General features: G+C 56.7%; 1 protein-coding gene across 2 annotated transcripts in view; it reads left to right on the top strand.

The window, feature by feature from the left end:
• The first annotated feature begins 588 nt into the window (after positions 1 to 588).
• The window catches only part of ADAMTS2 (ADAM metallopeptidase with thrombospondin type 1 motif 2), a 251,891-nt gene continuing 240,958 nt past the window's right edge, over positions 589 to 11,521 (top strand). For both annotated transcript variants that reach the window (XM_033096175.1, XM_033096174.1), the window contains exons 1-2: positions 589 to 856; positions 1,821 to 2,215. In XM_033096175.1, coding sequence (XP_032952066.1) covers positions 736 to 856; positions 1,821 to 2,215 — 516 coding nt within the window. In that variant the 5' untranslated portion in view covers positions 589 to 735. The remainder of the gene's footprint in view (positions 857 to 1,820; positions 2,216 to 11,521) is intronic.

Here is an 11,521-nt window from a genome sequence, read left to right as displayed (position 1 = left end):
CCAGATGAGGGCTGCAACCTGCCTATGCTCTAGGCAGGTTGCAGTGGTGTGGGTGGAGGAGGCTGTGCTCCCAGGCTGCAACTGAGGGGGACAGACTTCAGGCAGAGAGAAGTTGGGGACTGATGGAACCTTCCCGCTCTCTCTGGAAGGGTAAAAGTTGATCTTTGGAGTAGCCCCTGCAGTGCCAGCACCATCAATAAAAGCGTTTCTGGCCTCTGGGGTCTCCATCTCAGCCTCCCCCGCCCATCCCTGAGCCCTGCCCTGCCCCAGGGCTTAGAGAGAATGTGAGGAGGCCCCTTGCGCCACAGGGCTGACTGGTGGGACCCGGGCGCCCCAGGAGGACTCTCTGGGTGGGGATGCTTGGGCTCCCCCGGCCCGGCCCGCGGCGCTTCTCTGCCTCAACCTCGGGGTGTCTCTGCTTCGCTGCGAGCCTGGATCAGCGGCGGCGCCCGCTCAGAGAAGCGCCGGGTCACTGCAGGCTGAAGCGCCCGCCGTCCCCGCCCTCCCGCGCTCGCCTCTCCCTCCCGCCCGCCTCCCTCGCTCGCTCGCTCCTTCCCTCTCCCCGCCTCCCCTCGGCGCTCCCCGCCTCCCCTCCGCGCCTCGTCTCCTCCGCCCCGCGCCCTGCGGTGCTGCAGCTGCGGGCGGCTCCAGCTGCCCCCAGATGTGGGCTGGGCGGCGCGCGGGGAACTTTCGCGCCGGCTGCGAGTGCGGGGCCCCGGCTGCGGTCCGGCTGCCATGGATCCGCCGGCTGGCGCCGATCGCCGCCTGCTCTGCCCCGCGCTGCTGCTGCTGGTGCTGCCGCCGCTCCTGCTGCCGCCTCCGCCAGCTGACGCCCGGCTCGCCGCCGCCCCCCCAGGTAGGTGCGGCCAGACCCCACGTCCGCGACCCCCGCCGTCTGGGCCCCGCCCCGCGCTCCCCACCGCCCCTCCCCAGGCGGCGTCCAGCCTGACTTGGGTAAACTCCGCGCGCCCCGCCCGGGGCCAAGTTGGCCAACTTCGGGGCCGGGTCGGTCGCGCAGGGGGCGCCCCGCGGCGCACCCGGGCACCTTGGATCGGGGGGAGCCTCGGAGCTCTCGCGGCTCCCGGGACGCCTAGCGTGAAGGCTGAGGGCCGGGAAAGCCCTGTGGCGGAGCGCGCAGCGCCAGCCCCACCGGGTCCGGGGGAACCAGGGCGAGGCGGCGCCGGGGCTGGCGTCCGGGGACGCCCGCGAGGAGCCGGGTGCCGAGCGCACCGCCTGGGCCCCTGAGGATTGGTTGGGGCGACCCGGAGGGGATCCCCGAAGATCCGAGGGACCCTGCTCCACCCCTCCAGGGACTGGGGACCGGCGGCGGGCTCAGCGGGAGCTGGACACGGAGGACAGGCCGCCCGTGCCCGGGGGAGCCCAGTTCTCGCCGTCCCAGGGGCCACTGAAGGGTAGAGGCGCACGGGTAGGGGGCCAACCGCGAATGGCTTCAGAGCGGCCCCACGTCCTGCCAAGGACGGTAGGTTCACCCGGCGGGGGACGTTCTGACGCGGCCGTCCCCTGGGGAACTGTGAGGAGCTCGCGGAGCCCCAACCCGGAACGGGGCAAAGGGCAGAGCACTCGGCTTGCAGGGTCCCAGAGCGGGACCCGCCGGGGCGGCGGGGCTCCGGAGTGGTGGCTGTGTTAACGCCCCTTCCCGGTAGGGAGAAGGCCGGGGAGGTGCAGACTAGTTTCTGGGGGTTGCCTGGCGGAATGCCCTTCCCTTTGCAGTGGGGCTGGGGCTGAGGGATGCGGGACTCATGGGCGATGGGCTGTGGGCTCCGAGGTCTCAGCGGCTCTAACGCCCCTTCCCGTTGCAGGCGAGCCCCTGGGGCATGGAGCGGAGCGCATCCTGGCGGTGCCGGTGCGCACTGACGCCCAGGGCCGCTTGGTGTCCCACGTGGTGTCGGCGGCTACAGCCCAGGCAGGGGTTCGGGCCCGCAGGGCCGCCCCGGTTCAGACCCCAGGCTTCCCTGGGGGCAGCGAGGAGGACCCTGGCGGCAGCCTCTTCTACAATGTCACGGTCTTCGGCCGAGACCTGCACCTGCGGCTGCGGCCCAACGCCCGCGTCGTGGCGCCAGGGGCCACAGTAGAGTGGCAGGACGAGTCCGGCGCCACCCGCGTGGAGCCCCTACTTGGCACCTGCCTCTACGTCGGAGACGTGGCGGGCCTGACTGAAGACTCCTCCGTGGCGCTCAGCAACTGCGACGGGCTGGTAAGAACCTCTCCCGCTCCTTTCTGTCCATGGCCCTTGCCTGGGCTTCTGAAGCCGGTTACCTGGGAGTCCCCTGGGAGGGCAAGGCACTGATGACTTTCTCTGCTAAAAGACCACGGGGCATCGACTGAAGGGGTTGGCTGGAAGGCAAGTTATTTTGATTGGTTGGAGGGGGGTAATTTATGCAGGGGGAGGGCCAGGGTCTCTGAAGTGCTGATCAAGTACCAGCTCAGGTGTGTGTCTCCTTTAGGCCTGCAGGCACAGGTCTTGCATCCAGGTGTGTGTATATCTCCGTGAGTGTGTGCACATGTGTTTTGGAATGTCGCTGTGTACTCGTGTCTGGTACCTGTGCACCTGTGAACGCGTGAATGTGACATTGTGAGTCTTGTGCACGTGTGTGTCTGTAGGTTTCTGCTCGTTTGCATCAGTGTCTGTTGAGTGTGTGACCCTGAACATTTTAGTATGTGTGATATGTGTGTAGGGGGGCACGTGTGCTGGCAGTCGGTCTTATTGTTTCTCTGTGTGTGTGAATGATGCCAGCCCAGGGGGCAGGCCATGGTGATGAAATGCCCAGTTATTTCTCTGCCTCCTGGCTAACCCAGAGCCACTGATTTTTATGTTGTGGTTTCCTGTTGAACTTCAGCTGGTTATTTGAAAAGTTGGTTTTCTCTCTCTATTTTGAGCCAAAGGGAGCATTTGGAAATGTAAGTTCAGGTGGCAATGGGCAGCACCAGAAGGACAGAAGAGAGACTGGGTGGGCGGTCTCCTCCTGGGACTGCCTGGGCCACCCAGTGTGGACATTCTACTTCTGGGACCCAGTGGGACCATGGCGTGGCATTAGGGGTCTTGGAGGAAGCCTGGATCGGTGCTCAGGGAGGAGGCTGACATTGGCGGTGCTCTGTCCGGCCGCCCCGGGCCTGGCACGCGGCAGAAGCCACTGCAGTTTTCTATTTTGGATCGGGTGTGCGGTGGTCAGGCTGGCTGTGCTGGCCAGACATCTAAGCCACCCACCGTGGGTTCCGCTCTAATTGCCGCTCAGAGGACTCCTGCTCCGAGGGGGTGGCGCTCTCCCAGCCCTGCTGCCCCAGCCCCTGTCCTCAGGCTCCTCCTGCCGGCTGCAGAGCCAGCAATTACTCCAGAGCCTCACAACCGCTGTGTTCTTTTTATGGAGACACAGGAAGTGTCACTTGTTGCTTCAGAAAATCATTGCCTTTGGCTGGATTTAGTTAGAACCTGGGCATCTTGCAAACAACTGTCGATGTCCTTGGAGGAGCTGGGTTCATGTGGTGCAGCCCTTCATGCACCGTTGTCTCTGAGGGTGTCCCAGGCCTCATGGTTGTGTCTCCTTTTACTCTGGAGGTGAATTTCCTAAAGTAAAGGAAATGGGTGCTGGGGACTGTGGGGTGGAGTGGGCTGGGCTGTGGGAAGAGGTGACATGGGTGCAGTCTGTTGGTAGGCCAGCTCCTGTGTACTAGTTAACTCCCGATGGAGAGCATTTCAGGGAGACTTTGTCATCAGATCATTCATTCATTCATTCATTCATCTTTTCATTTACTGATTCATTTGTTCAACCAGCATGTCTCGTGCGTTTGTCCACTGTGCAGGTCAGAGATGTGGCTGGCCTGCTGTCCCCCCTCCTCCCAGGGCTCACATGCTCAGAGTAGCTGATGGGCTGAGGGGCACTCTGGCTAGAGCCTTGAGAGCATGCTCCCGGGGGCTACATATGCACTGCCAGCGGGCACCTGTGCAGGTTGGCAATCCCGGCAGAGGGCAGTGTGTGTGCCGAGGTACCAGGTGTGCATCAGCCTGATTAGGACACCACGGTGAGATGTCACACACTGGCAGGGCTGGTAAGAAGACTGGAGTTGGAAGAGGGGCTGGAGCCTCCATGAATGGCCTTGAATGCTGTCAGTGAAAAATGGTCTGGAGACAGTGGGGCGGCATCATTAGTTATTCTTCTCCCTCCCTTCTCCCTCTTTCCCTCCCTGCTGTGTGCGTCTGTTCTGATTTTATACCAATTACTTTCTTAACTCTTAAATTCCCTTGGTGCATCAGCGAAAGGCCCGTGTGCTAAGAGCTTCATGCAGCATGCCTCGGGTCCTCACATCGACTCTGCAGGGGTGGCGTCCCTAGGCCTGGTTTACAGACGGGCAGCTGAAGCTCTGGGTACTTAAGTGACTTGCCCAAGGCCACACAGCCTGTGATGACATCATTCTGGCCTGATTCTGTGCAGCCCTTTCTGCCACGGTGCTCCCAAGTCTGGTGGGTGGAGGACCCTGAGATGTGATAACGGGAGTCATACTTCCTGGGCTGTGCCCCTCAGTAGGCCTTCCACAGATACGTACACTGCATCCTCCCAGCAGCCCAGGCCCTGGACCACCCCGCCACACGGAGAGCAGCTGCTGCTCTCCCCTCATAGGTAGTGACTGACTGAGCAGCTGTGTATGCAGACCCTCAGGGAGCTTGTTAAATGCAGATTCTGATCCAGCATCTCTGGGGTGGGGCCTGATCTTCTGCACTTCTAACACCTCCCAGGCTGATGCTCCTGGGCTTTAGACTGCGCTCTGAGAAGCAAGGTTCTACAGCCCCATTTCTGCAAGAGAATTCTGCGGATTGCACCTCAAGTGGCTCTGAGCACATAGGGTTCAGGGGACCACTGGTAGATTCAAGGGGCCCATGGGGATCTCTGAGAAATTCTGTAGTCAAGAAAGCGCTGGGACTCTGTGAGTCCAGCACTTCCTGCACAGATGGGAGCAGGGAAGCCCCTCTCTCAGAACACGTGGAACTAGCTTTCCTGGAAGATTCCTGGAGGATGCATGGAGCAGGGCGTAGCAGGCAGCGGTGGTGTTAGCTTAAGTTAGATACTTAGGCGAGACATGCCTCTCCCAAGAGACACAGAACCTTTCAGGCCTGTCGTCCTGCCCCTGGCCTGGGACATACATTTGCTCGTCTGCTTGCCTGGCCCCAGGAGTTTGTTTCTGCACTTTCAAGGCAGGCGTTGGTAGCTTTGTTTGTCATGGACAGCAGCCTCCTAAGCTATTTAGTGTGAAGGGGTCTTATGTCGCTGTATTGGTCAGGATCCCGTCCGTTACAAGAGACAGAAAAATCAAGTCAAATTCGTTTAAATAATGTCCATTAGACATGGGACATCATTAGTTCACGTAACGGCAAGGCTTCAGGCATGGCTGGATCAAGATGCCCCGCCACGTCATTAGGACCCTTGCTGTCTCTTACCTCTGCTTTCCTGTGTTTTTGGCTTTGTTCTCAGGTAGAGTCCTGTGGCGAGTCAAGGGGCCCCAGCAGTGCCAGGCTGACATTCCAGCTGAGTCCTGGCTATCACTCTGGCCAGGCTGGGGTCAGATGTTCCCAGGAGAATCAGGACCTGGGCTTTTCAGAACCCCATAGATGGAGAGTGTAAGAGGTGCTGCTCCCCCAAATGATATGATATTGGGACCCAGGGCCAAAGTACAAAGTCTACTGGAGTCAGGTCGAGGTGCAGACTCAAGAAATGCCAGAAGACATGCTTCATAAGACATGCCGTGCACTTTATTTCCAGAGAGAGTTCCCAGTGTTTTTCACAGAGCCACTTGACAGAAGTTGTTCGTAATATTCACAGGGAAAGGTTAAAGCTTGCCTTTTCATGATGCATGAGAAAATAATGCTTAGTGAAGGGTTCTTACACATCACATTGCTATGGAAGATTTTTCTAGTACCTCTCAGGTCATAGGATAGGTGTGCTAATCTCATATCATTCTTATATACTCATTAAAAACCCAGTGAGAAGCATGTTGGCATAAAAAGTACTAAGAGCATGTCGCAGGGTCACTGTGCCCCCACCAGGTGCCGCACTCCCTGCTGAGCACCCGACTACATCACCTTGTTTAAGCCTCGTAGTGCCCTGTGGTGGGTGTCTGATGTTGTCCCTATTCTACAGATGAAGAGGCTGAGGCTCCAAAGCCAAGACAGCTTGCTTCACGCTTCACGGCCAGTATTTGAACATGTGTCTGTTTGACTTCAAAACCATGCTTATTACATTTTATTGCCTCTTTTTGCATGCCAACAAAAGGTATAAAAATGAAGAGGTGCATTTCTTTAGAACATTCCTATCTTTCCTATTTGACTCCTGGAGGCCTTTTCAGTCAAGGGCGTTGACCATTGTCAGTATGAGTGAGTGGGAGCTGGTGGCCAAGTGACCCCCGACAAGCCGCTGACCGGCTCTGGGCTGCAGCTCCCTGGAGGCCGCCTGAGTCCTCATGGTTGGGTGATGGCAGTGGGGACACCAGTAGGATGGAAGCATCCTGCCCGACCTCCGTCCCCCCTCGGTGCAGCTCTGGGAACCTCTCCAGCCTGGTGTCTGGCCAAACAGGGGAAGCAGTGGAAGCCTCCAAGGGTTAGGTGGTAGGAAAGGTCTGGTGTCTGAATCCTTTTCCCATCCTGGAGCCTGAGGAGGGCAGTGAACATCCCCATGATTCTGTGAGCAGAGCCCCTGTTATATGACCAAGGTTCAGAGAGGCCCAAGGACTGCTGCTTTGTGGGCTGGGCTCCCTGCTGGGCTGCCATCCTGGCCAGGCACCTGCTCTGTCCAGCCTTGCTGGGCATTAAGTGTCACTAAGGGCCACAGAGAGAGGTCGTTCACTGGCCTAAGGGATGGAGATGAGTTTCATTTTTCCTAACAAGACTTTGCCTTTGAGGCCACATGCTGGACTCCCGGTGGCATGACTCAGGTACTAGAGTGGGGCGGGCAGGTGCGGCTCGCTCCGGCTGTGGGGCTGGGGTGAGGGGTGCCTGGGGCTTGCAGCTGCCCTTTGTAGGATCTTCCTTCTCACACTCTGCCTCAGCATTGCCTAGAGGGCAGTGAGAGGGTCTCAGGCACACCGAAGAGGGGCTGTGGGGACTTCCAGATTCCCTAGGTGTCGGGACTCCCCAGGTCTGAGGAGCAGAGGCACCTGCTTGGCGCCTGCTCTCGACAACCTACACAGCTGTCTAGGGTGGTCTCAGTCTCCTCCATGGCTTATTACATGTTGTTTAAGACTCATTCAGTTTAAGTGACAGAAAACCAGCTTACATGGATGAAACAAAGAAGGGACATCATGAAGTCCTATGGCTGGAGCCAGGGGCTCAGGACTGGTTTCAGAACATGCTCTCTCTGCCTTTCAGGTTTATTACTCTCTGTGTTTGTCTCAGGATGGCCCTCCCCATGTTGGAGGCACTAGCAGCTCTGGCTTAATTTGTTTTCCATGGTAGCAATCTCTCAGAAATAGAGAGCTCTCCTTTCTGGATGGTTCCTGGTTGAGTCACAGGGAGGGCTCTGATGGGCTCTGCTTAGGGTACAGGCCCGTCTTTAAACCCATCCTGTGATGTGGGCCTGGTCTGAGTCTCTTGCCCACCTTTGGGGTTGAGGGTGAGGGTCAGATCCCCAAACTCTGCAATGGATTGTGTTTTTATCATAAAAGCAAGAGGAAGGACAGGTATGCAAGGCAGATGAAAACGGCTGCCATCACACTCCATCTAGACTCCAGGCTCCCATGTCTGGCCCAGATCTCTTCCTTCCCTGGCTCCTTCCCTGGGTGACCCCATGCTTCTGAAATGGAATGTGGGTCTCTCCACTCTCCCCAGACCTCACCCCTTTCTTGGACCGGAATCCCAGAATCCTAGACATCTCTGGACTTCATTCCAGTTCCCCTCTCTCCACCACAACAGGGATCCCAATCCCTGTCTCTTGCTCCTGTGCTCCTCAGCTGCTCCTAATCGATCTCTCACCAGCAACTCATTTTACCGCACAGCAGACAGATTTTTATAAACCACACATTAAATCACGTTACTCCTTTGCTTAAGACCTTTCAGTGGTTCTTATTGCCCTTTGAAAAAATAAATCCAAACATGGCAAAAAATCTCCAAACCCACTGGCGTGGCATTCCAGGTCCCCCATGACCTGGCCCAGTGGTCTCCAGCCTCGTTTGTCACTGTGTCCTCCTCATGCTTGCACTCCTGTCACATTGAGCTTTTAGTTCATCCAACACTGGATACTTCCAGCTCAGGGCCTGTGCACAGGCTGTGCCCTCACCGTGTCCACTCTTTTCTCTCCCTCTTTACCTGGCTTACTCAGTAGACCTCAGCTAAATGGCACTTCATCTAGGAAGCTGCCCCAGATATTCACATGCCATGTTGCACTCTGTGCTTCTTGGTAACTTGTGCCATGGGAAACTTGTGCCTGGCTAAGTCTGCAGGACCCCGCTCTGATTGGGCAGAGCTCAGCTGGGAGCCATGCAATGTGAGTGCCTGGGAAGGAGGTGGGGCAGAAGTCAGTGCAGGGAAGGGCGGGGGAATCACCAGTGAGGCTCTGTGCCCTCAGTGCTCAGGCTGGCCTGCCTCTCCTCGTCTGCTCTGGTGCCAACTTCAGAATGTCCACACTCAGTGGAACACGTCCCCTTGGAGAATGGCTGAAAGCTCTGTCGCCTTTCCCACAGGGAAGCACTTGTATACACATGTGTTTTTGCATGGTTTTCATGTTTTCCTCATCCCTTTGGAGTATCTGAAACCCAAGTTCAAAATCCCTGGTTTAAATCAAACTAAGAAAGGGAGGGAAGCACACCTCGGCCTGTGTGGGGAAGGGTTGGGTGTGTGTGAGGAGACGGGCTCAGCTCTGGCCACTCATCATGTGACCCTGGGCAAGGCCTCCTGCCATCAGCCTCAGTGCGCCCAGGTGGAGAGTGGGAGTTGGAGCCAACCATTTCTGGAACTCTTCAGGGCCGGATGGGGACCAGACACAAGTGAGGGGCCAGGGTTGGCAGAAGGAGAGGGAGGGACCCTGGTGAGCTCATGCCCTGCCTTCCTTGATAGATAGTTGCCCCTGGGCTCCTTGCTTTGATCCTCCGATGTTTCTTCAGAATGCTGCATTTCTGAGTCTGTTGACATGCCAGCAAATAAGTCCAGTGTGAAGACCCTGTGTGGGCCCTGAAGTCCCCTGAAGGGGCCTCCAGAGGCCGATGTGGAAGTACTGGAGCTGTGCTGACAGCAGGATGGTTAGATGGTCCAGGGCTCCTTGCAAGCAGGGAATTTACGGTGGAATATCAACCTCAGCTTGTTGTCACCAATTCAACACCAACAGGAGTCCCCAATTTGGGGTGTGATGCGGGGGTGGGAGGAGAATTTATTTAATGAAAACATCTCAGTTATGGAATGGCTTGGCTGAAACAGCTCAATTGTGAACTAGCTCAGCTGTTGAACAGCTCAGTTGAAGTGGCAGGAGTGAAGCATCTGAGGCTCCAGTGTTACACGTAAACAGTCTTCAGTGGAAACTGAAAATGCCTTCTGTTGGGGCAGAAGTGAAGCTAACTTATGTAGAGAGGAATGCCCACCCCCAGTCCCTGATTGGTCCATTTCTGTGCAAATTGGTCCAAATCCTCACAGTTTGATTGGCTCAAATAGCACTGTCCTGATTGGTTGGAATTTAGCTGCTCTGATTGGTTGGTACAAATGCAAATGAGGCTATAGCTTCCCAGCCCTGATTTGCTGGGGCAGGTCTTCAGCCCATTGATTGGTTTGTGAGCCTAGAAACTCCTTTATAAGGGTGGACTCAGATGGCAGGAACACAGGCCAGGAGGCAGAGTGTTCAGTGCAGCTTTTCCCTGAAGCAGGCAGAGCACAGAGGCCCATGGTTGGCACTGAATGACTGCTAGATTCTGTATAAATCTGAGCCTAGTTCACCAACAGGAGTCCTTCTTAGCAGGCACATTCATTCTTGGTGTCGACAGGAACTTGCTGAGAGCCCAGACTTCCTTCATGACGGCCCCCCCACGCACCCCTCTGGGGCATGCACAACCTCCTCACTGACCTCACCACCACTTCTCACTGGGGGGATTTGGTGGGAGGGAGGGACTTTCCAGGGGCTCTTCCATGCGCGGTTCAGGGGAAGGATGTACACTGACCAGTGGCTGCCATGATGGAGGCTGACTTGCCAGAGGTGTGTGCTCCAGGTGGCAGAGCAGCAGCCTGCGGTCCCCGCCAGTTGTGTCATGGTGGCTGTTCAGAATGGTGTAAGCACATTCGTGGTCTGAAACCCAGACCCATCTCTTCAACAAATAAGGCATCTGAAGACGCTTAGAGGAGGCAGAATCAGAGACAGGCAGTAGAGTAGTGCGTGCTGGGGCTAAGAGCCGGAGGCCGGACAGTGGGGAGCTAGTGTTTAATTGGCACAGAGTTTCAGTTTCACAAGAAGGAAAGAGTTCTGAAGGTGAATGGTGATGATGGTTGCACAATATTATGAATATATTTAATACCACTGAACTGTACACTTAAAAATAGTGAAGATAGTAAATTTTATATTGTTTTACCACAATAAAAAATGGCATCTGAGGACTCCTGGGATTGGGTGGGTAATTAAAGTGTGGGATGGTGAACTTCGCTGACCCACCTTCTTCCCTGCCTGACTCTATTCTCTGGGGGACCAGTGGCTGAGGTGGCCTGCACATCACTCATCACCCCCAGGGACCGCCTCCTGGCAATGGAAAGCAATCTATTTTTTGGAGGTTCTGAGCTTCACTCTGATTGGACAGGCATAGGTCACAGGACCTTTCCATAGCCAATCACTGTGGCCCATGGATGCTATGTGTCGATTGGTTGTGACTTGCGTCACATGCTCCATCCCACCAGGTGAGGTGGGGTAGGGCTCCTGATCACTCTGCTGATCTGCCCTGCGTAGAGGTGCCTGAGGACTCCCAGCAACCAGCGCTGTTCCTCCAGAGGAGGTGGTCAGAGGTCATTGCCTGCACCTTCTACCTCTGCTTGCCACATGTGCCCTGTAAGCCAATCCCTGTTGTTCCCATTTTACGGATGAGGAAACCTAGGTGCCTCCGAGATATTTGGATCTGTAGGGTTTTCGCTGTGTGTGGTCACCTCTATGCTTGGAATCCTCTGGAGTGGACATAGTGGAGTCCGACTTGGCCCCTCATGAAGGCCAGCACTGTTAGTCACTGTTCTCTGAGCCTGAGCCCAGGGAGGCCAGCTCTTCTGGGGCCATCCCTTGGCACCTTTCCACCCCATGCCCTGATTCCGCTGTGGGGCTGGGTGCTCCCATCACTGTTTGCTGAGTGTAATGATGCTACTCATTCAGATATTGGCAGGTTTCAGGTTCCTCCTGCCCAATGGCCAAGCTTGGCTGCTGGCGCCCCAGTGTCCCTAGCACTTAGCAAATGAAAACCCTCGCCCAGGGTCAGTTGGGAGGTGGGGAAGGCCAGATTCTCACCCAGGCCTGTTGTGAGGACCACAAGTGCCACAGCCAGCATGAGCAGAGGAGTCATTAAGGGG

This window comes from Rhinolophus ferrumequinum, chromosome 24 (assembly GCF_004115265.2).
Source record: "Rhinolophus ferrumequinum isolate MPI-CBG mRhiFer1 chromosome 24, mRhiFer1_v1.p, whole genome shotgun sequence".
In the NCBI taxonomy this organism is placed as follows: Eukaryota; Metazoa; Chordata; class Mammalia; order Chiroptera; family Rhinolophidae; genus Rhinolophus; species Rhinolophus ferrumequinum.
Note: the sequence above shows the minus strand (reverse complement) of the source record. Positions and strands in the feature narration are given on the sequence as shown.